Raw genomic sequence first — 27,694 nt, forward strand, 5'->3', positions numbered from 1 at the left:
GTCATCTTATCAAAGTGCTGATTCAAATAAGTAATATAAAATAAAACAAGAAACTTTTCACATTTGAACCACAAGACTAGACATTTGATGACATTAAGGGGTTATTACATATTTTTTAGTAAGTATCTCTTACTAGAGATAGACACATGCTGAAACATATACAAATGAAATGACATGTAGTCTGGAATTTGCTTCAAAATATTACAGTAGAGGGGGTGGGCAGGGACTTAGATAAAACAAAACTGACCATGAGCTAGTAAGCTGATAATTGATGTTGGATGATGAGTATGCATTCTTATGTTCAAGATTTTATTATGTTTAAATTTTTCCATCAAAAGAAGAAATAAAGGAAAAAAACCAACTCCGTTATCCACACCAAAAAATCAAAACAAAGAACCTAAATGGGATAAAACACCATAAATCCAAACTTGAGAAGAGGGCTGGCAAGGGTGACCGCAGTGGTCCCCACTGGTGGGTGTAAGGTGGGGTAAGCACCTGCAGGACTGCAGTTCATCTACTAGAGCTGGACCTAAGCAGAGCCCCCACCCCAGCAACCCCTTCTGGGTACAACAGAAATGGTTTCATGTATGCAAAGGTCATGCACACAGTGTTTAGGAAAACATGGCCCCAAACTGGTAACCACCCCAATGTCCACAGATAAATTATGGTAGTTACACTATGGCACTCTTTCTATAGCAACGAAAAATGACCATCACTGACAATAACATGGATGAACGCAAAACCAAGGGAAGAAGACAGACTCACACAAAAAAATGTGTAATACATGATTCCCTAAGTTCAAAAAGAAGCAACAGAAGTATACATGGTCAAAAGAAAAAATGGTTAGTGACTGTGGGAGAAATGCTGGTAGAGTTCTGTTTCTTGACCTACCAGTGGCTATATATTGAGCTCGCTTCGTGCTAATTCGTTACGTTCACACATTATCCGTGCAGCTTCTGCACTTCGGTGGAACTGCTGAGAGATTGGAGGAACTGGAAATGGCCAGGAAGACAACTCCTTTATTTTCTTTGCAAACAGGAGCAACAAATGGGGTAGATAATGGAGCAAAGTGGTCAACAGGAGGATTTTTTTTTTATGTAAATGATGCACTAGCAGGGAAAACTGATGAAGTAGTAGGAAAGAGGGAGAAGAGCTGGACAGGCAGGAATGGCTGAAGCCAGGGGCTTGGAGAGAACGCTGACTTCAGCCTAACAGATGGGAAGGCAGCACACAGGGCACATGTGGCTGGCAGGGAGATGAGATGGGCAGTGTTTGTGGAGCTTCTCTTTTGCTAACTTCCCATTTTCTCAAAAAAGTAGGCTGCCAGTTTGTAAGCTAACAGTGAACAGAGGAGAAGAGCAGATGAAAATGTTTCTCTAGGAGAGTACCCGGCTGTTTCCCTGCCACAATCCACTGCACAAATTAGGCAGAAAGTTGACTCAACTCTGGTTTTGACAAAGTGAAGAGGGGGGAAGGAAATCAAGGCTGTATACAAGGAAATGACTGCGACAGGCACAAGAGCTGAATCAGGAGGACAGAGAAAGAGGCTAGGAAAGGCAGTGAAGAACATGAGACGGTGGTAGGATCAGCAGACTGAAGGCTCCCAGGGGCGGGTCGCTGGGTTTGAGGACTGCACCAGGGAGGGGGGAAGAGGGAAGGCAGGCTGGGGGACACTGGAGTGAAGAAAAAGAGGTCCAGGCCTCCTCCTTCCTGAGCTTCTGTGCTGAGGAGGGCTGGGGATTGTGGGTGCGCACCGTGGAGGGTGGGCGGCGGGAGGGGAAGCATTCAAGCAAGGGGCTAGAAAGCTAGGAAATCGTTTTTGTTGGCATTAAAGACAGAATGACAGGCAGCTGTTATGGGAAGGTACATTGGAGGAGAAAGCCGCCACTGAGAGAGGGCAGGGGAATGAGGACTCCAAGCAAGAGCTTAGAGCTTCCTAAGCTCTTAGGAAGAGCTAAGCTCCAGTTAAAAAGCAGTGCGGGATTTTGATGGTGGCCTGCAGAGGGCGTGGCGGAAGGTCCTGAGGGGTGTGAGGTGTGGGAGAAGGGGGTGCATCTTTCTGTCTCCACTGTTGTGTTGTTGGTTTATTTGTGCCCTATGAGTGCAATAAACCATTTACTTGCTGAGCATTTCACGGTTCTTGAGATCAGGAAACTCATGCCATTCCTGTTTGGGAATTTTCTATGAGTTATTTCTAAGTGTTCCTCCTCCTCTTTGATCTCTCTTGCCAAAACCCTATTCCTTGGAGGGTGAATTGGTTCTTTCATTTTGTCTTTTCTCTACTTTCTTTTTGCCTCTTTGCTCTACTTTAGAGATTCCCTCAACTTGATCTTCCAACTCAGCACGGAGTTTTCGATTCCTACCATTACGTTTCTAACTGCAGGACACACTAGTTCTCCGGATAGCACTGCCTTCCCGTTCACGGGCTGCAGTTTTTTCTTTTGCCCTTGGACAGGAGTATTCGGAGTTTTTGTCTTTGTTCACCGGTTTTGTGTGTGGTTGTAGCTGTATTCTCCTTGCCTAGCTTCGGATCTTCCAAGCTGCTTCTCCTCAGGATGATTCCTGTGTTATCCACCTTGCATTGTTAGACGTCTGCTTATCCTCGGGTTGTGTGCTCATGAGTAGGAGTGGGGCCCTGAGAAGCAGGTGGAAGCCCTGAGCACGTGGAAGGGCTTGTCGACCTCGAGGTTCACCGTAGGGCGATCTGATCCCTGCGCTCAGGAACCCCTCTTGTCAGTATCAGTGAATCTTCCCCGGGGCGGGCTGGACCCCCAGAGGGAAAGGAGAGTCTGCCTCTCACTCTGTCTCCAGAGTGCAGCCCGACTGCCAGGGCTCTACAAGGGAGAAAGGGCTGCAGGTCTCAGCACTCCTCACATGCCCGGTCACCACCTGTTTCTGGTAGAACATGCATGGTCTTCATTGTGCCACCTGATCCCAGTGGCCCAGGAAGAGTGTACCCCTGCCCCCTGTGCCTGCTGGGGTGGGGAGTGGCATGCACCCCTCGGTGTGGGTAAGGAAGGGGATGCAGGGTTCTACCCATTTTTCAGATTCCAGCCCAGCCTTCTTTCACCCCTGGCTCTTCATGTTGCTGGTCCTTTTGAAGATTCAGCAATTTAAACAAGGCTGGGTCTCTGTTCTCCTCTGCAGACCTGACATTCAGCTTTCTCACAGCTAAGCGAGTGACCCCTGCCTATCTGCTTTCCAGCTTCAAAGTTTTATTGCTGTTGTAGCTTCTATTCTCCCCATCTTGTGTGCTTAAAGACTTTTCTTTTTTATTAAGGTATCACTGATATACACTTTTATAAAGGTTTCACATGAAAAGCATTGTGGTTACTACATTTACCCATATTATCAAATCCTCTCCATACCCCATTGAAGTCACTGTCCATCAGTGTAGTAAGATGTGTGCTTAAAGTCTTTTTAAAAAGCATCTTTATGACAAATTCGGTATGGTTTTGAGAGAAAGGACATTTAAAACTGTAGGTGCAATCTGCCATCTTAACCACAAGCTTTGCCTTGTGCTTTCATTAATAAAGCTGCTTTGCCATTCACTGACTTACCCTTAAAAGACAGGCTGGGCAAAGATCTGCACATCTGAAAATACTGCATGGATCCAGCAATTTACATTCTTGCTGTGCTTCAATCTTCTGATGTTGATGCTTATCAGCTCAGCGGAACCACAGAAACTCTGCTCTTTAAAATGTGACTGCTCATCTCCCCCACTCCTAAATTTTTATGTTTCATAGCATAGCACATACTTTCCTGCCTATGACCCTCCACCTCAGAGCTTACAAGGCAACACAGACACTATTTGCTACTAGATAGGTCCCTTAATACGTGTAGCAAATTGCTTGCCCCGAACAATTCATGCTGGATGATAAGGAAAAAATATACAGTATGTGTTTATATGCCTACGTAGATAAGCCTGAGGAGTTCCGTACAAGCACTTTAGGGGTTCTAGGATTAAATTCCCAGAACTGGAGAGAACTCACAGTGTGCAACAGATGCTTACACACAGACATGCCACTGACTCACAGATTCCCAGCATCCTGTGGTCTGCACTTGGCAAGGCTCTACCCAGCACCCTGCAGTCAAGATACTCTGGAGGATATTTAAAGTGCCCCAGAAGACGAGAAATTAGAGAGTTTGCACCAGCAGTGGCTGGGTTTACACCAATCAGATCCAGAAGAGAGGTGCCACCTGGCACTGCTGGGCCCACTCACCCATCTGTGGTGGGTTTCTTCCGGAGGATGCTCGGACGGGGGGACGAGCCTGGGGCTGGCGCGCTGGCGCTCGCGCTCTGGCTGTGGGTCTGCACCACAGTGGTTGCTGCTGGAGCGGCACTGAATGGACTGTTAATGGGGTTGGCCACAATGGTGGCGCCGTCTGCCAACACCACTGCTGGAGGATGGGGAGGGGGGATGGAACAACGGAGGGGGAGAAAGGAACGTTACTCCAACGTCACGAGACAGCAAGAACCATCAGCCCGCCAGAATTAGAGCATTCGTGCTGTGACTATGTGGTGCGAGAAGGTAATGGGCGGGAGCACAGTGTCTGTCCACCTAGAGGCAGACGGCAAAGAGGGAGAGGCTACTAAGGCTACTGACACACGATCAATAACCATTTTTCTCGGTTCTGTAATCATCATTACTAACAAATGAGATATGATAGTATGGTTCATAGTAGGCTTTAAGAAATGCTCTACAGCTTCTGTAAAACCACCATCTCTCAATCCCTCACAATGACATCCATAGTCCAGTCTGCCTTAATTTTAAAGCTTTCACACAGTTGCGAGCCCACTCTCACAGGGAGTGAGAACAACTCACTGTAAGGTGAATCTGCTCCCTTAACCATGTGCCCATCACAGAAGGCTTCTGACCGCACAGAGATGTGCATCAGGCTATTCATACATGTGATCACTAATGCCTGTAAGGACCCCAATGGGCAGCTTCTAAGCAACTCATGTTACAAATATAAACTGAAGCCCAGAAAAATTACCCGAGACCACGAAGCCAGCAAGTGGCAGAACCAGGGGCAAACCCAGTGTGTCTTCCTCCACATCAACTCCCACGCAAAAAATTAAGATTACCTGACGTCTTTCCTTCCGGCTGAGGCTGCTGAGTACCCACTGGGGCAGGCTGAAGTCCCTGTGTGCTGATTGGGGTTGCTGAGTGAATTCCCTGTGTGCCGATTGGTGCTGGCTGTATTCCTGGGGTCCCAATGGGGGCTGGCTGGATCCCCTGTGTGCTGATGGGTGCTGGCTGGATCCCCTGGATGTGTCGAGCATGAGATGCATCTACTGTCATCAGCTGCATGGGGTTCAGGTGGACTGTAGATGCCACCCCAACACCAGTCTGAGCTGTGATGGCAGAGTTTGGAGCTTGAGCTGAAACTAAAAATGATGCAAAAAATGACTATAAGAGTCTCAGTTCTGATTAGACACAGTCCACAAAAACAATAAAATGCAAAAAATTTTTCCAATGTACAAGGTTCTAAACAGTCAGTTAAAAAAAAAGGTGCTACACAAAATTGTATACACCAGAGTTTTTTTCTCCTCACTTCCCACCCATTTGATATGATCTTTCTGCAGATTGCTAGAAAAGCATTAAAACCAGAAAAAAGCAGTCATTTACTAAATACAATAAACCAGGAAACTGTGCTAAATAGTATAAAACTTCTGAGACATACACATGGCTCCATGGTCAAGAATCTTTGCTTTAGTTGTTAAAACCACTATGACAGGCAATTCTGAAATATAGTACTTAATTACTTAAAATCCCATATATCCACTGAAAAGAAAGAACAAGCAAGTTTCCTTTTACCTGTAAGGCAAACAGTTGTCTACTGTGTGTATCAAAAACAAACTCAACAACAATAAAACTGAAAACAAAAGCATCCCTAGGAACAGCAAAAAATAAGGGATTTCTCATTATTTGTAGAAAGAAAACACAAAAGACTTCTCATTTCAGCCATCAAAACAATGCAGATAAAGATACATGCACCCATTATGTTCATAGCATTATTTATAACGGCCAAGCTATGTAAACAACTTAAGTGTCCACAGATGAATGGATAGAGATGTGGTACATATATGTAACGGAATACTGCTCAGTCATAAAAAAGAATGACATCTTGCCATTTACAACACGGATGAACCAAGAGGGCATTATGTTAAGTGGAATAAGTCACACAGAGAAAGACAAATACCATATGGTATCACTTATACATGGACTCTAAAGATGAGTAAAAACAAACTGAGTTTATACAGAGAATAGATGGTGGTTGCCAGAGGTGAGGGAGGTGGGTAAAGTGGGTGAAGGGGGTCAAAAGGTACAAACTTCCAGGTACAAAATAAATTAAGTCATGGGAATGTATTGTACAGCATGGGGAATATAGTAAAAAACACTGCTTTGTACATCTGAAAGCTGCTAGAAGAGTAGATTTTAAAAGTTCTCATCACAAGAAAAATTTTTTTAACTATGTATGGTGACAGATGTTAACCAGACGTACTGTGATCATTTCATAATACGTACAAAATACCGAATCACTAAAACTAATATAATATTCTATGTTAATTATATCTCAATTAAAAAGAAGAAATAACATTATGGAAAAGGTTTTATAAACCACATAGGTTAAAAAAAAGGGGAAATAATTATGAGAATGAAAAAAGTACAGTGAAAAGGCAGTACATGTAAACTGATAGTCACAGCTCTATTGTAATTCTTCGCTTATTGTAAATGAATGAAAGAGCCAATCCCCAGAGCAGGGTGGTCTCCTCCTGAGGAGTGTACCTGTGTTACTTCTGTTCATTAACAGCTTTTGGTCTACATCTGTCTGTGTGGACCATGCAGTCTCGTCACTGTTCATGCCTTCTTGATCCAGTCTTACCCCATGCTCTGCATCCTTAACACTATGCTCCTGGCAAAAGCAAAACCACCCTGTCCGAGCACACGTTTTGAGGGTACTTTATCCACAATGTGCTTTTCTCCAGCCCCACCATGGCTCTGCCCTATCCATTCCGAAAGATGCCTCCCAAAAGTCACTTCCTGTGGGAAATCACTCCTGGCCTCTCAAGTAGAAAAGACCCTGACCTCAGGCGCAGCATGGCTTTGCTCCAGCCTCACTTTTGGGACTGAGAACATTTTCTCCTGTAGTCTCTCTCCACATCTGATCTCCATACTAGACTCTAAGCTTGCTGAAAGTAAGAGCTGTTTAGGAGTCAACTTTAAAAACAGACCCTACCATAGGACCTTACGTACAAGTACAGAAGGGTTTCAATAAGTATTTGTGGAATTAATAAATGCACAAATGAATGAAATGGGAAAGCATCTATGAAACAAATGAAATTTCAGGAACAATTTGTGAGGGATCAATCACTTGAAAACTTTATCAAGTATGTGTATATATTAATAATTATACATCCACATCTATATTTAATAACTAATGACCAACAAGATTCTAACCTACCATTAACTATATATTACAGTAACCTTATATTTGGCAAGGTAACAGCCTATTATATATACATTGTCCTATTCTGTTCTTGATTTGAAAACATCTGCTTTGAATCGTTTAAAATGAGCCATAGACTCCATAACACTTGAAAACAGGACAGCGTAAGCTCGTTAATAAGGCCTTCCTTCAGTCATGCTGAGTGACATGTCTGAGAAATAATACATTACCTTTCATTTCGTCCAAAATATGTCTTCAAAATTTAGGGTATATTTTACTCTTAAAGCACATGTCAATTCAGATATTAAGTTTTTATCAAAAGTATTTGATTGGTATTTCAATTCTATAAAATCTACAATTTTGAAAAAGTAGTTTCATATGGCTGTTGTTCTAAACACACAAACATGACTGGGAGATAGTTTGATTCCAGACTCAATATTGCAGTTAAGTGAGTCAAATGAATGCTTTGGCTTCCCAGTGCTCACAGAAGTTATGTTTACCCTTTACTGTTGTCTGCTAAGTGTGCAACAGGATTTCATGTAAAAAATAACGTACGCACCATAATTAAAAAATACCTAACCATCATCTGAGCTTTCAGTAAGTTATAATCGCTGATTACAGATCACCATAACAAATATAATAAAGAAGTTTAAAGTACCTTGAGACTTACTAAAATGCCACAGAGACATAGAGTGAGCAAATGTGCTTGGAAAAATGGTGCCAACAGACTTGTACACATTTTGTATTTGTAAAAAAAAGCCACTGTTTGTGAGGTGCAACAAAGTGAAGTGCAATGAAATCAGACATTTGGAATACATGTATTTGAAATTTCCCTAATTTTAATTAATCACAACGGAAAGTTCAGTTCTTCATTTGTGGCAGGTCTCCGCCCCTTCAAGTGCTCAACAGCCCCCTGCAGTCCTGGACTGAATGAGAAAGGGCAACACCCACAACCTGCACAACCTGGCTTTCTTATGTGTCTGTGTGTCGCACAGGAAAAGATTACACAAACCTTGATGCTTAAGAATTGTTCTTTCCTGGATTGGCAAAAAACACTATTTTCAGGTCAGGATGGTGAGTGCTGAGCGTAACTGGACTAAGAACGAAAACACAACTACCCCACAGGACAAGAGAAACCTGCAGAGCCCAGCTTCATTCATGTTAAGGGTACTACCACTGTACGGTGCAACAGCAATTAACATGCTTCTCCTTGGGGTGGGGTAAAATCATCCCAATAAAAAAACAACCTTTTTATAAATCACAGAGATGGTGACTGGAAACCTTAAAGCTTCAGATTTTAGATTTATCTGAATCTGAAAATAGAAGCTGGAGTAATTAAATCCATACTAGAAATACTGATTGATTCTACAGGCAAAAATAAAAATGTTACATCATCTTAATAGTGGGGTTCATACCTGGATACTGTCGGATGGTGGACACAGAGCTGGTGATTGGAGTGTACGTGTGTGCGGCCAGTGGGTACGCAGAAGGTGGGTACGTTGGCAAAAAGTACTGGAACTGAACAGGAACAGATGGTCTATAGATGGAAGACAGCTAATATGAGCCAAATTGTCTATTTTCTTCCGTACCTCCATATGCCCCTACTCTCCAGATCCTCTTCACCCTCTTAACTGTCATACCAGCACTTCCCAAATAGCATCCCAAACAATCAGATCAAAGGATACACGCCTAGAGACAATAACATTTTAAAATATAAATGGGTACTAATAACTATCAATAAACATAAAAATGTACATAGAATAATTACCAAAACTGACTCAAAAACTCAGGTCCTCCCTGTTCAATTCCACTTGAAAGACTCTAAGCTCAGATTGCTTTTACTAGCAAATTTTATCAAACATACACAAAAGCAGTAATTCCAAACTTACACAAACTGATTCAAGGACCAGAAAATGAAGAGCTATAACTTATTTTTTGAACTTAATATATAGCCCAATACCAAAATTGGACAGGGAGAGTATAAGAAAAGATTCCTCATTGACAAAACATTCCTAAATTAAAGTGAATTAAGTACTATATAAAATTAAATACATTATGATCAAATAAGGTTTACCAGAGAAGAATGATTCAATAACAGAATTTCTATTCATGTTTCAGATATTAAAGAATTAAAGGGAACAATCATTTGAAATGTTGCAAAAGACACAGAAAAAGTATTTACTAACATTCAATATTATTCGTGATATAAATGCCTAACAGGAATGGAAAGAAACTGTTCCTCAAACTGAAAATAGTATCCACCAAAATCTGTAAGGAAATTTATGAAGAATTCCCTTTATGTCAGGAATAAGACGAGAATTCTGTTCAACATCGTATTGGAAGTTCTAGCCAACAAGAAAAATGTACGTATACAAGATGAAATTGAAAAAACTCCCTCATCCCTCAAAAAACTGTCCGTATTTGTAGTTGAAATAAACATCAGCATAGGAAATCCAAGAGACTCCACACTTTTAAAGCTAATAGTTGTGTTCAGCAAGGTGGCTGGACACAAGATCGATACAATAAACCTACAGGCATTCCTATATACCATAGTAACCAAACAAGGATTCAAATGACCCAATTCTGAAATTACTTCATGTGCACTGTGGGAGGTTCTCACTGTGCGAGGAGGGAGAGGCAGATGTGAAAGGGTGGAGAGAATGAGGTTCAACCGTAAGTGTCCATGTGTACTGAAGAGTTTTTAAATGTATTCCTACCTCCAGGCCTGCTGAAAGGGCCTAGAAGTAATGATAATAGTAGCAATGAACAGAGCTGATGCCTAGGTCTGGGTTTCTAGATGATGAAAAAACCCAGGGCTCCTTGGAGAAATGGCAGATTCCAGGGCTGAAAGTTCAGGAGCAGCTTGGAGTGCTGGGGGGTGGTGGGAGCTAGGAGGGGCCCGAATGACTGGGATGTGGCGGAAACAGAATGACTAGCCTGTAGGGGCTCCCAAGGACTAACCTGGAGACAATTTGAGCATCAAAACAGATGACAGTAATAGACTATAATAATGAGTAACAACAAATCCATGAGCCCATGCTGATTTAAAAAAAATTAAAATATGCAACAAAATAAATAAATGGGGGACAGAATTTCTTTACATAAGACTGTCAAATGATAAACATGGAAGAAATCATAGTTAGAAAAAGTCACTATTTTCCAAACAGCAACTGATTCAGCCAAGAATCATCAATAGGTGCTAAAACTCTTGAATGAAAGTTTACTGGGGAACAGGGTATTTAGTCTTGAAGTATTTCCACACAAATTAGTTGTTTACAAAGAAGGAAAGTACACTTTTACAGTGAAAAAATAGGGCAAACATCACCTTAACTAAGCAGTTAATGCTGACATAACTAATAATAGTATGAGTTCTCTGATGTAATAATGAGGAAAATTTGAAAGTAAGTCAATATATACCACATCTGTGGGACATTTTGTTGTATTGAAAAATCAAAACAATTAATGATAAAATGGGGCAGTGTGACCGGCACATTCTCCCTACCTATTGTCACTTCGGGTTTCCATGGCCACAGGATTTGGAGAGGCCCGGTGTCCTGAAATGGGGATCAGGCTACCCCTCTCCGCAGGGTAGTCAGGCTGGATCCGAGGGGAAGTGTGTGTGATCTGTTGAGGCACCACCTTAGCTACAAAAAGTGAAATTCAATTACGTTACTGCTCAGCTGCTTTTTTTTTTTTCCCAGCTGCTTTTAATGGCATGCCAAACCTTCCTGGCCAGCGACAATCTTAAGAAGGCAAACAGCAGTAAGATGCCTGGGTTTTTACTTTTAATCAAAATAGAACATGAAAGATGAAAACATAAAGTTCAACTGAATTATTTCAATCCAAAATCCTCTGATACATTCCTACTGTTATTTGTCAAAGCAGAGTTCAGTGTTAATACTTGAGCAAAAATATCAGCAACCAGGCCCTTTCCTCCCAACCCGGCTTCATGGAGACCTATTTTTTAAAAGGAGAAAACTTAAAAAAAAAAACCAACAAAATTTTGAATTCAGAAATGGCAGACTTGTGAGTCTACTTCAAGGTCCCATAGGCTAATTAAAAATATGTAGCTATTTAGTAATGACTAGATCATTTTAATTTTCAGGTCTCAGTTTTCTCATCTATGAGGCCTTTTCTAGATAATCACTAAATTTCTAAGGTCCTTTGAATATCCTGTGATTTTGCATACTTTAAAGCAAAATCACAATGACCACAGTTTTCAAATTTAATCTGAGGTTCCAATTTCATCTAAGGCTCAAAGTTTGCTCTTCTCCACAATTTGCAATCAAATTTTGTTTAGAAGGTAAAGGTGAAGAGAGACATACTGTTCTTACAGACCCATTAACCAGCTGCCTGGGAATGTGGAAAGAAGAGCTGAGACCTACATCAGAGAGACACACAGGGACAGCCTCCATCTGCAGAGACCCCAGGCACACCAGGGACAAACACGAGCGACTAGGATGCCGCCACATTGCCTGGAGTGCAGCTCCGTGAACACAGCGGTAAGCACATAAACCCACGGCGATTCTCAGGTATTTCCTGAGGAGAACAGCTGGTGCACTTCTGCAGGATGACAGCTGGGACGCCCAATTCAACCTCTGATGATGGCACTTAATGGCCAATGCAGAGAAGCTGGCATGACACATTTTCCATCACTAAGTAAGAGGGGGAGCTGAGTGGAAAGCAACTAAACCTTGTTTTTTCACTGTGTTCAAAAAAGGAAGAAAATAATGCTTCCGATAGGTTCATCTGCAAATTAGCTAACCAGTGGTTGGTAACCATTCACACACCCACAAATTTATGTCTTTATTTTTTTTCTAATTAGAAAAAGTACGTTCTTAGTTATCTAAAAATGCATAAATAAAACTTAAGGAGAGATACAATGCAAAAACTGTAAATTGGCCATAATGCTATCTCCAAAGATAATCTGTTTTCTGAATGCTGTGATCATCTGATTCTGCTTTCTATAATTCTGAGACCCCTGTCACAAGTGGGCCAGAGCTCAGGGAAAATGAGGTACTCTGATGGAGATGAGCAGTCATTAGTGACACACCTATGCTTATGGTTAACTAGGTTTTTCCCTGACCCAACACATTTCCATTAGCAACAGTGGCTGAATTCAGTATTTAATCTCACCTGGAGGAAGCAAGTGTCACTTGGAAAAAGCTGTTTAGGAGATCTTAGTGTATTTCCTACACCCCAAATTAAAAACCAGTGGCTAAAACTGAAGGAACAAAATAGCAGCAGACTCACAGACTCCAAGAAGGGACTAGTAGTTACCAAGGGGGAGGGGTGGGGAGGGAGAAGGGGATTGTGGGGTATCAAGATTGGTGCACATGATGTGTGTGGGGTCACGGGGAAGACAGTGTAGCTCAGTTAAGACAAATAGGGACTCTGTGACACCTTATCACACTGATGGACAGTGACTGCAATGGGGTATGAGGGGGACTCAATAATAAGGGTGAATGTAATAACCAATGATACCTTAATTTAAAAAAAAAGAGAAATAAAAGTTAAAAGAAAAAATCAGTGCCTAGTAGTTTCAGCCAAAGCAGACACACCCATTTCCCGGTCCTTCAGTGAGCTCACCTCTAGTGCAGCCTCTTGGGGAGATGGTGATACCCACAAGAACCAACTCTGAGCAATTCTTCAGGGAGAGGGTTTAAGGCAAGACCAGAGAGCCCCACAGCGTGCCTCAGCCTCACTGGGGTGGCTATCTTCGTAGCTACACATGTGCTCATGAGCATGGGTGTGGCTCACGGCACAGCATGAGGAGCACTGGTGGCCTTGTGAGGCACAGCCAGGATGTGGTCAGAAGGGGGGCTTTGGTACCACCACCAATCTTTTCAGCAGAAGGCCATTCGTGCTCAAATCACACACACACAACAAACTTCTTTTGGTGGAAATGCAATTAATTCAGAGGGGTATGAGAGAAGTATGTATTGGTCTCTCCAATGCCACGGAAGCAGTGACATGAGAAAGAGCAGTGGCTGTGTTTTCACTGCTAAAAGCCTACGGGGGGCTTAGTACCAATTTCAGGTCAGGAATGGCCCAGTTATCTGAAGAGAAGTAGGGTTTCTTAGGTCCTATGATTATTTTGGAAAAGTATCTTCGAAGGTTTTTAAGAGGGATGTAGAGATGCAGCCTGTCTCACATGCCAAGGAAGGAAGGAAGAAGCAGGGAGGGAGAGGGGGGCACCCCATCCCAGGTCACAGCAGGTAGGGAAGCCACACTGCTATTATGGTCTCCAGATTTCAGACAGTTAAAATGTGTCAGTGTGTCCTCTTGTAAGAGCAGCCTCCCTTGTAAAAGCACAGCATGTTAGAGATCTGGCAGCTATCCCTTGTCTTTGGGGGTGGAGCCCGGTGGGAGTGTGTGCTCACTGGTTTTACAAACCCAGGCTAAAGTAACATTAGACACTAAACCTGTGGCCTGTGGGGTAGAGAGCAGCGTTGTGCGTCCATGTCTCTGCTCTGGCAGCTGTGAGATGTCAGCCCCTAGAACAGGTGTTGGCAACCTGTGGGCCAAATTGGCAGGAGGCCCGCTTTCAGTATGGCCCGTGAGCTAAGAGTGCTTTCAAATGGTTGGGGGGAAAACATCAAAAGAGTACCTCATGACACATGAAAATTTATGAAATTCAAACTTCTGTGTCTGTAAAAAATGTTACTGAAACGTAGCCATGTGCATTTGTTTACATATTGTCCATAGCTGAGTAAGTGCAACACACACTTACCGGGCCTGCAAAGCCTGAAACAGTCACTATCCAGTCCATAGAGAAGCCTGCCAATCCACTGCCAGAAACTTTCCAACGACTTTTTTATATTCAAAGTACCTCCAGTTACAGCCTGCAGGGAATTCTAGGATGGTGTGCAGGGCCTCGGGCAGCACCCAGAGCAGCAGCCAGTGCGAGCAGGGCAGCTCTCCGCCTGCCAGCCTCTGGGCCGCCTGGAGGTGCGGACTCAACCCCCTGTCAGTGACAAGTTCTCTTCACCCCACTTCTTTGCTTCTTTCTTGCTTTCCCTGTTGTTCTTATCTAACTATGTCAGTCAAATTATTTCTTGAAAAGATATAAAAATGTAGAGTTTGATGAATGAGGAAGTCAAGAGTTGAATAAGGTTTACTCTGAGCTCTCAAAGACTGTTATCCTTTTTTTTTCTACTGTCAATGCCAAGTGTGAGGCAAATAATATTACAAGTTAAATTCAGGGTTGCTTTGCAAATCAACAATAAAAAAAATTAACGCTAGCCATTTATATGAAGACCTGGTTGGGTTGTAGAGCAAAAAATTCCTTTCAAGCTTCTGTCTGCAGGCTGCACGGCACTTACCGACTGGGATGTTTGAGGTGGTCACTGCGGGGGCGTGGGATGAGTGTGAGGGCATCGTCATGGTAACAATCGTACTCGTGGGTGCCTGCGTGTGAGACACAGATCCTGAAATGAGAGAAGAAAGGGAGTTCTTCAACAGTGACCTGTCCACACACATCACAGATTCTCAAAAACTCAGGAGAAGCTCTGAGGGGAAAGCTGAGACTCCTTCTCGCCTGCCCTCTCTCTCTCTGGCCGACGCTGGGAAAGGAAAAGGCAGCTCACCATGCAGGCCTCATTCTTCCCCGCCAGGAAGAGCAGGGCTGCTGACTTACCGGCTGTGGTTGCTGAAGGAATGGTGTTGGTTGCCAAAATAGGTGCTACTGTGGCTGCGGCCACTGGTGTGCCAGTGCTGAAGATCGTTTTCTGTGGGGAAAGCCACACCACAGTCATCAACGAGGACCTACCCACTGGGCCCAGCTGGAGCGATCGCTGCCAGGCTACTGGCAGGTTTCAGCAGCTGTGACACCACGCTGGTCTAGCCCACAGAGTACTGGATGGTTCTCCGCCTCTCGTCTTACCTGAGCCATGGCATGAAGCTGCTGTTTTGGTGTCCCTAATGCAGGGTGAGATGGCAGTGTGATCCTTGTTGTGACATCCCGTGCCTGGGCCGGGCGCTGGATACTAATTGCTGCAGATGGTGGGTGCTGGATAGACAAAGTTGGCCGACTGAAAAGTCAGAAACGACATTGATTTATAGCTTGTCTCTGGACACAATGCAGGCCATTTACTACCTTGAACTAGACCACAGTGGTGCAGCTGTATTTTTTCACAGGTCTGTGAAGTCCACAGTTGAATCAATGAAGTAAATGGCCCATCAAGTTTCTCTCCTGAAACTGTTGTAAAGCTCAATTCAAAAATTATCAATATGCACCATGAACTGAATAAATCAAACCTTAGTCACATTTAGGGCCCTTGACAGAGTTTATCAACACACTGACACTCTCAAGTAACCACTATTACATCAAGCACACTTATTCTGTGGACAAAGCTGAAGATCATGAAGGCTCTCATGTTATGAGAGAAAATTACAGACAACCTTGATTAACAGCAGCTTAACCTGTGGCCCATGAAGCACCGGCCACCCCCTCTTCGTTTTGTTCCTTCCTGCATGCTAGGCAGTTACAGCTTGATTGCCTAGTGACTGAAAGGGACATCAACACAGACAGCATGCATGTCTCACTGGCAGCAAGCTACTGAAATCGCAACAATGGCAAGAAAATTTGACAGTGTAAGAGTTGGTATCTCGAGTCAGAGGTGGCAGAGAGTGGAATATTTAATAAATGCTGTTTAGAAGACTAGGTAACTATTTGAAAAAAAAAATTGGATCCATACTTTACACAGTGCCCTTGGATAAACATGAAGATTAAGGATTTAACAGCAAATTAAAGAGTACATAATGAAAAGATAGGAGAACTCTTTTATAACCTTGGAGTGGGAGAGAGCTATTTAGCTGTGAAAAGCTTTCAAAATCCAAAAGCTATAAAAGATCAACTAAATTGACTTTGTGAATAAGCAAACTGCCTACATAGCAAAACATATTATAAGCAAAGTAAAACTACTCATAGATGGAAGTATAATCTTCTTAACAGACAAAGAGCTCTTAGTAGTCAAAGAGTAAAGTAACAGCCCAGTAAGAAACAGGTAAAGGCTATGAAGAGCCAATTTGCTAAAAAAATAACATAAACAGCCCCTTAACAAGGAAAAGGTGCTCATTCTCACTCATAGGGAGAGAAATGCAGTTTAAAAAATACTGAGATATCCACCTGTCAGGTTGGCAAACCCCCCGCAAACCTGACAGCCTAGCCCCACTGTTCAAGCTGCAAGGAAACAGGCACTTTAAAACCTTCTGGAGGGAGTATAAACTCTAAGCAAGGCAATTACAGGTATTAAATTGCAGCTGCATATCCCCTCTGACCACTTCTGAGATTCTAGCCCACAGGTGTTCTGGTGCACATGCATAATGACACAAGCACAAGGTTATTCACTACAACACTGCTGGAACCAAGGTCATGTCTGTGCACACAAGGGGTCACTGTATGACCACTAAGAAAAGCGAAACTCTAAGTAATGAAATGGAAAGCTCTTTATAAATATTGTAATGTGGGAAAATGTAAGTAAAAGAGGAATACATGAATTAAGCAGTTTTGCATAAAAAGGATAAAAGAATTTAATTTGAATGTGACTATAAGAAATGCTGGAAGGAGACTCAGTAAGCTGTTAGCAGTAACTTAAGCAAAGGGACAGAACAGGAAGCTTGGTAGAGGGGAGAGTGATTCTTTTTATCATACGCTTCTTTGTTCTTTTCTGTTTTGGAACCAAGTGAGTATAAATTAGCAATAGAAGGTGACGAGCTGAGCTGATAATCTGATTGGGACTGCATGTGTCCAAACTCGCAGTGGTTCCATCTAAGGATCCACTCTCAAAGAGTTTTAAAACCAGACATGGTGGGTTATCAGGGAATAAAGTTTGACAACTGAATAAAGGACGGTTTTCTCCCCGCAGATAGATAACTAAGCCGGCGAATCACTGGAGTCTAAAGGAAAGCGGAAAGGCTGGTCACAGATGCACCATGGAATTTGGTGGAAAGCACTGAGGAGAAAGCCCACTACTAGAGTCTGGGTTTGTATTTTTAAATTTTCATTTTGTATTTTTTCAGGATGAGTCATTTCCCAAGCCCGTTCCCTGTGTTCATCTAAAATGTAAAGGACCCAGACCCTGAAAGATTTCCCTCATGGTCTCTGTCCAGGTGAGGCTCAGATACATGCAGGAAATGTAAGAAAAGCAGCAAAAACCTAGTAACGTAAAAGCCAGGATAAACCTAAAAAACCTGGTTGTTTATATTATGCCTCTTCCACTAGTCACTCAAGATGGCAGTGGGACACAGATGTCCCGAGAATCTAAATGACCAACTCTTGATTTCATTTGTTTTCATTATCTTTGTATTCTGTGGCAGAATCCAGTTTTTATTATGAGTAATAGAGCCCCAAAGTGACATCCAGGAATCTGAAGGAGAAAAATAAAAGGACCTGCGCCACTCCGCGGTGAGGGCACCTCCACCATGAAGTGGAGAGCCGGTGCACTGCGGAAGAGTTGGCCTGCGCAGGGCCGGCAGCTCAGACCAGGGTCTCTGCGCTCTCAGGGACAGGCGAGTACTCTGTGGCTCCTAAATGACGACAGACGGCCATCACCACACCAGCTGTTGTGAGGGTCCAAATGCAGGTTGCAGGGCCAGGTGTTGGCGTGATCCCTGCTTGGTCAGCCTACAGTTATTAAGATAATTCTTGATGAGTTATCATCAAATGTTGAGCTCAGACCTTGCTCCAGGTGACAGGGTCCTGAACACCACCGGTTCAGTGTGAGTGAGCAGTGATTAGGACCGCATTTTACCGCCTGGACTCTTTCCTGTAGGGCCTTTGCGCCCCCTTCCAGGGGGACTTCAGACTAACCACACAAGGTGAGTGGTTATTTGTGGACACGGATCCACTGCATGAAGTTGTCACTCCAGTACCAGGTTGCCCCTGAGGTTTCACCAGGTAAAAACTCAATTTTAAAAAAGTATATTGGAGACTGGATTTAAAGGTCCAATTCACACAAAAACATACCCAAAAATAAATATTTATGTTAAGTATTTGAGATGTTTTTTCAAATATTTTTTAAAGCACAGACTATATAGTAGTGTTTGATTTTCATTTACTTCAATGAAAAAAAACAAATGTTAATATTTATATAAGGCATATTACATGCTAGGCATGTTGTAAGTGCTTTACATATATTAATGTAGATATTCCTTGTAATGATTTCTGTGGTAGTTGTATTATTGCCATTTTCTAGGTGAGGAAACTGAGACATTTACTCTTTGACCTCACACTCCCACCTCCACAAATATACCTTCAAGGTATACCATCAGAAGCACACAACAGCATAGGCCAAAATGTCCATTACACAGCCACATGCTGAGTATAATTCAGTCAGACATAAAAAGAACGAGTGAGATATCTTTGCATACTGATCTGGAGTCACCTGCAGAATATACTGTTAAAAGAAAACTGCATGGTGTGAGACAGTAGGTGTAACTATAATATGCTGTGCTTTCTGTAAGAAAGGAGCACAAACAAGGAAAATGTATGCATTTATCTGTGTGTATACTTTTCTCATAAAAAGAAACTGAGAGGGCGAATCCGAGGAAAATAAAATGGTGACCTACCAAGAGTAGGGGGCAACTGGAAGGGGACAGAGCTACTCCTGAGTCTGTCTTTTTATAAAGCTTTGACAGCAAATTTAAATAAAGAATCCTAACTATGTAATAAATTATAATAAAACACACAGTAAAGATAACCAAGAAACTCCTAACAGGTTACCTTAGAAAGCAAAGGGATAGAGGACCACAGGGAACTGGCATCTGGGTGACAGAGATGAATGACCCTCCTCAAAGGGTACCTTCTTAGATGTTTATATTCTGGGAACATGTGAATATAAACTAGCAAAAAGAAAATGTTACTACATATCCTACAGAGAAAGAACTACTTCAAGTGACTTTTGGACCAACACATCCCTACTCTGCTCAGTGGGATTGGGTCTGAGGACAAAGAGAGCTGTGACGAAATCTTAACTGACTACTCAGTAGGCTTGTTGTCAGTGTATCTACAGAAAATAAGGGGTTAATTCATGACAAGTGGATTTTGGACTCTTGAATTGTCACTGCAATTATTTTTTGTGTGTTATGGATGCAAAAAACCAAGCACTTATATTAATGTCTTTGGGAAGTAAGGTTTTCAGTGCAAGAGAAGAGATACACAAATACAAAAAACTGAAGAAAACAAGAAAAACTTGTAATGTTAAATTTCATTTGTAAGTACCAGTATGAAGACACGACTGCCTGCTATTTCCGTCCACAGAAAGCCCAAAGCAATGAGAGCCCAGAAGCAAGGTGTACCCCTAGTTCCCAGATCTTGGGTTCTAAGTACAATGGTATTTCAGTAAAAGCAACCAGGGATCCTGGGAGAAATGGCTGCTTTCAAGACTAGGGAAGCAGGGAAAGTAAAAATGGGCCTGATTCATCATGTACCATAAAGAAGAAAGTACCCAAAGACTAACAGGAGTTACCAAAAGATACTCGAGCCAGTTCAAAGCGGTTCTCACCAGCCAAATTTGGGGATACTGGGAGAGAATAGAGGGATTCTGATGAAAACACATTGAATAAATAAAATATCCCTGAAATAGTGGTCACTCGTCCCTGCCCCACTCCTCCACCCCCCACACAAAGGTTGAAGAGATTAATTAAGGTCAGCCAGCAAGGAAGCGCTCCTGGGTCTGTTGTCACAATCGCTGCACGATTGCTCCCAGTGATCCATCTGCTTTTACAGCTTCAGAGGAGGCTCTAGGGATGGAGACCCGATCTAGAACCTTGACATACACAGAAAACACGGGTTTAAGCTGTTAACCCCCCAGTGTTCAGCTGGGTCCTTATCTGACTTCTTGAAGCGAGGAAAGACTGCATCAGAGACCACCAGTGTGGCGTTTTCTCCTCCTCTCAAAGGACAGAAACAAAGAAAACACAGAAGAGAAATACCATCTCCATCTGTGGCCAAGCTGGGGGACACCTGAGGCCTCCTGCCACCGAGCAGGCAGAGCACCACCAAAGGCAGCGACCAGCAAACAGGGATGCCGCAGCTGAGGGAGGAAGGGTGGGTTTCCACAGCTGGAACTAAGGGGCAAAACCCAGGGCAGCGTAACCCTCCAAAGTGAGGCATGTACTCTGACCGAGGAAATCAAGGTCCTTTGTTTGTAACAGTGGGAGTCAGCAGTGAAGCAGGACCTGGACCCAAACTGCTTCCACGACCCAAAAAGCAAAGGACAAAGGGTTGACCTACGAGGCACACCATGTGGGACACACTGTGCTGAGACCCAGGGAAAGAGACACGTTGCCACTTTGAGTAGTCTGTCTTCACTGGCAGGAAAGAAGAAACAACCAAGAAAACTCAAACACAGGACCTTGAGTCACTAGGACCATTTCTTCTAAGCCTCTATGTGTACAGCCCAGCCTACAACAAGAACTAAACACAAATAGCTGATCCAGAATAAATTCAATTCATCCAAAGACGAGCACAAGGAAAGGGACCAGCGCAGGATCTACTTAAACATGCTATAAGACAAAGGTGGACAGAAACAGGCAAGTTCACCACAAATGCTTTCACTGAGCAGAGGTAAACTGTGCCATGAATTACGAAACTTAATGAAATCACTGCTTCCATGAAATGAACACAAGAACAAAGATGTATGAGCTCACCAGGAGTGATGACAAGACACCAGGAGATGAAATAAACAGGCAAGCTCTAAAGAAGCGGAATTCCTCCAGCTGTTTCAGTAATGAAGGCAAAATTAAAAGTGGAGCATGAGAGGCAATGCTGAACACTCAGTGAGGGACAGAGACTGTGACAGAAGTAAGCAGAATCAAAAGAAGAAAAAACAGAGAGGGTTAGATAAGGAAGTTGTGCAAAATGCTCCAACAAACACATAGTTGGGTGCATCTCCCAAACAAAAGGGAACAAAATGGACACACAAAGATAAAGCTCAAGAATACTATTCAGGAATAGTTTTATGCTGCAGATTAAAATGGTACACTATGTTCTGGAACAAAATGATACATAATGGTCGCAACAAAGCACATCCCAGTAAAGTTGCTGAAATTTGAAAATAAAGAATCTTAGGCAATCAGGCAAAAATATCAAGGTCCTTTTAAGGGGTTAAAAAAAATGAGGCTGGCCTCAGACTTCTGTACAGCATTACCCAGTTCTAGAATGCAGAGGAAAAACCCTTATAAAGTACTTGTAGACAAACACACAAACCAAGTGACTTCTTTGTCAGCCAAACTACTGCTTACAAATACTTAAAAAAAGTATAAGGCTATCTGGGAAATGATTTTGAGCATGTGAAAATTCCAAGTACTGGTCCTATAAGCCCTTCTTGAAGTAAATCAAAGACTCATTCAATCAGGTGATGAACAACAACAAAGATTTTTAAAAACCTGGCAGATGGGATTCAATCTATTTAACAGGAGGAGGAAGACATCACTTAAATTTTAGGGGGAACTTTCCCTCTATTTCTATGCCTTGAACCAATTTAATTACCACCGGTTTCTCTGGTCTTTGGGAGTCTGGCAGAACTCAGTGGCACTGTGACACTGTGTGGGCCTGGTGCTTTTCTGGGAAGCAGTGCTTTGAAATTTTCTTCTATTCTTCTGTGGAAATTGGTGTCCATAAATTTTCCATCTCCAGACTTCACAGGAAGTTAGATATTAGGAAATCTGTCATGGGTACAGACATAAGTGAAGAAATCACCTGGCCATCAGGGCTCGCATCTGATCCAGAAGCATATGCCAAGTGTCTGGAGCAGTGACCGGCACGCCAGAGGGACGTGGGAGCTGCGGTACAAGTGAATGCTGCAAGTGTGCCCACAAAACTCAGTAGCTACTTTTTATTAGAAACTCGGTACACTGGAAAACATACTCTGATAATACAGTTTTTAAAAACACAACCTAACCTGTGTTTTCCCTGTATACACAGTTATGCCTTTTGAATTTCATCATATCACTTGAATATATGAACTTTTTAAAGGTAATATAAAGTTAAAACGAACATCACATAATCTATTTTACATTGGGCAGTTGTGTCTTTTTGTACCTCAGGCAATATATTCAATCACTGAAGAGTAAAGTGCCCTCTTTTCATTGAAGGGACTAAGGATCAGGAATGTTGACAAACTTGCCTGATGTCACACAGGTAGTAAAGGACAGAGCTAGTGGTTGAAGGTAAATGCTAGGCACAATTGTACTTCATTGTTCACCCTGAGTTCTGCTCCAGGCCCTCTTCTCACTCTATTTCCTACTGACACACAGACTCAGATACCTCAAAGCTTCAACTGTTGATGACCTAAACCCATGATCTCTTGTGCAGACATCTTTTCAACCGCCTGTTGACTATTCCATGTAAACCAGGATCCCACCAACTCAACATTCTTTCTAAGCCTGCTTTCTTTCCTTCCTTCCCTTTTCACTTACTCAGTCAAGCAAGGAGACATGTCACACTGCCTGCTCCTCCTCCCCACGCAGCCCTGCTTCTGACTGTAACCAAGTCTTATGGACAGTCCAGCTCCTGACACTCTCCCCTCCAGGCCTACTGTCCCTTCTTCTATACAGTGAATCACTTGCTTATATTGCCAAAAGGCTCTTTTCCTGGCACCCACAGAACCAATGGCGAGCATCTAGAATGACCCCAGGAAGCCTGCGTGCTCCTGGCAATGCTCCTGCCCCCTGCCTCCCCAGCGTTCACAGCCTCAGCCCACAGGGGGGTTTGGACATCATGAGAACAAAGGCCATCACGGCTTCATTGCTATCTGTGTCAGTCCTATGAAATATCCGAGACCACCATTCACTAAGCAGACTTTATCCCTGTATAGCCCTGCAAGTCTCTTCATTGTACTATCTTCCATTTCCAAACACCCAACCCTTCCACGACACCCTCTCAACTTACACATTCAGCAAAACCCTCTATGTCCTCAACCTCTTCTCTGAGTATCTCCTTTACCATCCTGCTCTAGGGTGCCTTGATTCTCCTGAGAACACTGCTTCCCTAAGTCCTCTCGACTGGGAGCAATTTCTCTCATAAACCTCCACCCCATCTACTGTCCTCCTAAACTGTCTCCTCCAGAACTCATCCCTGACTCCAGACTCACATGTTCAACATCTTGCCCAGGTGCTCAAAAGTCAGCTCCACCTTAAAATGCCCAAAACCAAATTCCTCCCATGGTTCTCCATCTCAGGCTGCGCATCTGCTAACCACACAGGCACAATCCTGATTTTTCTCTTTCTCTCATGGCATCCTGTGTTATACCTCTGAAATCCTCTTCTCTTCAAAATTCCATTCAGGATCTAAGCATGCCCTTCCATCAACAACCACCTCTCCTGGATCCCCGCCACATACTCCTAGATCACGTTTCCAGTTTTGCCTCTTCCCAGCTTACTCTACCCAGCAACTAGGCTGCTCCAACTAGAACTTCAGATAATGGCCCTGCTCTGCTCAAAACTCTGCTAAGGCTTACCACTGCACCCCAGCCAAGTCCAAATCAGAGTGGTTCATAAGTCTCTACGTCATCTGGGGCCCGTTACCTCCTAGAATAACCTCTCACCACTTTCCTGCTGCTGCTCCTTACATGTGGCAAACATGCCTGTCTCAGGGCCTTTGCACCTTCTATTCCTGCTGCCAAGAATGCCCTTACCTCAGACTGCCATATGACTCGCTTCATCACATCTTTTCATCTTACCCACAAAGCCCTCCATGATTCCCTTACATGAAACAGTAAACCTCCCGTAATGTCACTCCAAATCCCATTCACCCTAATTTTTCCCCAAATCACTTTTCACCATCTAAAAAACTACGTGTGTGTGTGTGTGTATGTGTGTGTGTGTGTGTATATATATATATATGTTATTGTTTATGTCTTCAGCCCCTAAAGTAAAACTCTGTGAGGGTGGGCATTTCTTACTGTTTGATCACTCATTAATCCTCAGTATGTGAACATACATGGCTCATAAAAAAAAGCACTCAATATTTATTGAGTTGAATGATGGAACGAAGGCAGGAAAGGAAATGGTGAGGAGGAGGCAGGGCAGCCGGGTCTCCACCCCCCGTGTACCTAAGTGCCGCGTCGGCCGCATGTGCTGCTGTTGTAGTGATGACTGGAGACTGAGCTCTGGTGGCCGCAACCGTTGCTACCACAGCGGGAGGGATGGTGTTAGAGGTGGTCACAGGTGGGCGAGACTACAAAGGGAAAAAAACATTTCATTTAGAACAAAAAGCCAAATAAAATACAGTAAGCCAAATACTGAAAGTATCATTTGAAACTTGGGCCTACAAATGAGTATGTGTGTGTCCATATAAAGTAATTTCTTGCCATTCTAAGGAATTCATTTTCAGACAGTTGTTTTAAGACCAAGAGGCAGAATTATCAAACTCAATTTTGGCTGTACAGTACACAAGTCCCTCCTTCCCAAATACGACAGGATTCCAAGTTCTGTTCCAGCACACATACAGGTGGGACAGAACCCTGCAGATCTAGAGGTCCCACACACCTGTCACGGTCCTGGTGCAGACATTTCACACGCCTCACAACCATGCACTTCCCACTGCAGGGCTACTCAGTGCCTGGAGAGAGCTGTTGGCTCTCAGGCCATGTAAGGTGGCATACGAAAGGCAAACCCATGCTGACAGCATTCTTTGCGTGCAGAAGGCTCGGGGTGCACAGGTGCTTTCTGGATGTTTTCACATGGATTTACTTCCTTGACCACTATATCCATGTGTAAGATCTTCATCTGACAAACAGCCTTGACACTGGGCTTCATCTGCTTGTCCACTGTCACTTCTTCCAATCGGAGCTCTTCTGAGCAGACCCTTTCTTGTCTGACATACTCAATTAAATCATAAACTCTGCCCATCCCCGACCCCTGCCGGTCACCTCCAGCCCTCTTACCTGCTGCACCTAAGGCCACAGCTTCCTGTCTCACACCAGGACTGCTGCAGTATCTTCCTCACTAGTGACTCCTCTTTCTCCAATCCTTCCTATATGCCATATGTACTGCCAGGGGCCTGATCAGTCTTCAGCAAGGCCTTGTATTTTGTTTCAGTTTGCAAACCCCAGACTGCACAAGTGCACACAATCTCCTAATCAGCACTCTTCCATACTGTCTGAAATCCAGCTGTTTCACACCCATTACTAATCTGGCCCCCAAAGGTACCTGAACTTTCACCTCTGGCATGGAATTCAGCTAGATTAATTTTTCAAAGACACTTTGTTGATCATAACATTACTGCATCCAAAACACTTAGTGGTCTCTGCTGTGTATAAAATCCAGTGTACACTCTGTATCCTAAAGTTCTGAACTTAAAGAGACACCGCAATATCCCCTGGTAACACATTATACTTTGGTAGTACTGAGGCCAGATGTTACTTTGAAAAAAGCTGAAAGGCATGTACTGTCTCCCTCAAAAAGCATGTATGTGTTTATGCACATGTGCATACATTGGGGGTTCCCAACTGCCACCCAAATTCGGATCCCTCAGTGCCGGCTGGCCGTTACTCAACAGTTATAACCACTGTTGTCCTTGCCGTTGTTCAGCATATGGCTCTCTTTCACTTCCTCTTCGTTTATCTGATCCCATGACCACACCCACCCCAGAACAAAGCCTTTCCTCATCCTTTCTCTCCTAAATTCCTACAGCTCATCACATGACAATGTACATAATTCAACCCTCCCTCCACCTGGGCAACTAGGAGGTCCAAGGACTGCTGGCTCCTAGCGGGGTGGGTCACCCCGAGTCAGTGCCCTGTATGCGCTGGCTGACCACTGAGCCTGGACGTGCCTGGATTGGCTGGTGAATGATGTGCTGGACAGCAGGCTGAGCTGCGGCAGCATTTGGCAACTGTGAGGTCGGCCTCAGGACCGTGGTCACCTTGGAGCTGGACATCACGGCAGCAGCGGCTGCGCCTGGAAGAAATTGCTTCTGTTAGTATGAGAAATAAGCTCACCACTCCCAACGTTTCCCCAGGAAGGTGATCAGAGTAACTTCTAATACAAGCTCGACACTCCCAACACTTCCCCAAGAAGGGGATCGGAACAACTTCAAAAATCCGGGACACTTCTAAAATCCAGAACAACAGCATTTGGCCAAGGTGCTTTACGTCTATTTCTCATTTCATCACACAGAAAATTAAGACTGCATGTACTCAAGGGTTATGGTTTAATAAGATCAATAATCTGTATTGTTTCCTCAAGGACATTCTTAACGGAAACTGGCTGGCTTTGGTTTTTGTGACTGCGTGTGTGGAGCTGTGCGGTACACACAAGAACCAGCATGGTGTGGTGCCACTGCCTTGTTTAGGCCACGGCTCCAGCAGTTTGACCACCAGACAGTGAGCGTTCCCAAGAACCACCAGTGCCCTGCACCCTCAGTGCAAATGTTAGCACTGTGAGAAAGGAAATGATGTCTTAAGATTGATGAAAATAGTTCTGACCTTTGCCACCTGTGAAACTCAGCGAACCAGTTACGTTACAATTAAATAAAGCTGGTTTTGGGTTTATTAATCTGATTTTACCAACAATTCTACCTTCCCCAACAGAAGGTACAACTTCCTATCAAGCAGCTGAGAAAACTCATTAAATGTAATACTTTACAACCTATTAAAATTTAATTGTTAGAATTCATCTTATTACTATGTGAGTAAAAAATTGGGATAACCATTATCTCTAAACCTAAAAATTATTCAAAATTAGTATCTGTGACTTATTTACCAAAAGCAAAGACCAGGCATTGAGAATTCATTGCTTTGAGTTCTTCGTTTTAAAGGACAACTTTTAGATCATACTAAAATCTAATTGCCTCGTTTCTACACATAAGTACATATGCTTGTTGCAATGCGAGTATAGTAAGCACACACTTGACCACGCTAAGAATGGGTACCACTCTTAAGTTTATTCCTGCCGTCCTGCAGACTTTAATTAGCTGATTCTGGACACACTCTGTGCTACCGTATCTCCTACCAAACATGTATCTGACATTGTTTTTATTCAGTCTCCACCTCGAGGTAGATGAGACGCTCCGATGTGCAGAGGGGGTCCCGGGGCACTGCTGCGGATGATGGACATCTGTACATTTGTGGTCATGATATGATGCAGGCTACTGGGGTGTCCCTGCAAGAGACAGGGTGCAGCATTATTTTCAAGGGCCTGGCCTGCACCATGGCTGCTTAGCCATAGCTTCTAGGAAGTCAGCTGCCTCCAAATGAGGGTCAGGTTGTTCCTCTGAGATAGTAAGCTCCCC

General features: G+C 43.4%; 1 protein-coding gene across 11 annotated transcripts in view; it reads right to left on the reverse strand.

Annotated features, from left to right (window-relative positions):
- The window catches only part of SAP130 (Sin3A associated protein 130), a 73,790-nt gene that overhangs the window by 35,795 nt on the left and 10,301 nt on the right, over window positions 1-27,694 (reverse strand). For 9 of the 11 annotated variants that reach the window (XR_005024573.2, XM_036884194.2, XM_036884201.2 and 6 more), the window contains 10 exons: window positions 27,453-27,564; window positions 26,237-26,361; window positions 24,513-24,637; window positions 15,341-15,488; window positions 15,095-15,185; window positions 14,781-14,885; window positions 10,958-11,099; window positions 8,871-8,992; window positions 5,090-5,392; window positions 4,224-4,401 (listed from right to left, as the gene is read on the reverse strand). Coding sequence is in view for 10 of the 11 variants with exons in the window: in XM_036884194.2 (XP_036740089.1) it covers window positions 4,224-4,401; window positions 5,090-5,392; window positions 8,871-8,992; window positions 10,958-11,099; window positions 14,781-14,885; window positions 15,095-15,185; window positions 15,341-15,488; window positions 24,513-24,637; window positions 26,237-26,361; window positions 27,453-27,564 (1,451 nt within the window). In the remaining variant the exon portion in view is untranslated. The remainder of the gene's footprint in view (window positions 1-4,223; window positions 4,402-5,089; window positions 5,393-8,870; window positions 8,993-10,957; window positions 11,100-14,780; window positions 14,886-15,094; window positions 15,186-15,340; window positions 15,489-24,512; window positions 24,638-26,236; window positions 26,362-27,452; window positions 27,565-27,694) is intronic. The other 2 variants (XM_036884196.2, XM_036884192.2) reach the window with 1 other exon arrangement.

The sequence above is a fragment of the Manis pentadactyla genome, chromosome 8, assembly GCF_030020395.1.
Source record: "Manis pentadactyla isolate mManPen7 chromosome 8, mManPen7.hap1, whole genome shotgun sequence".
Classification (NCBI taxonomy): domain Eukaryota; kingdom Metazoa; phylum Chordata; class Mammalia; order Pholidota; family Manidae; genus Manis; species Manis pentadactyla.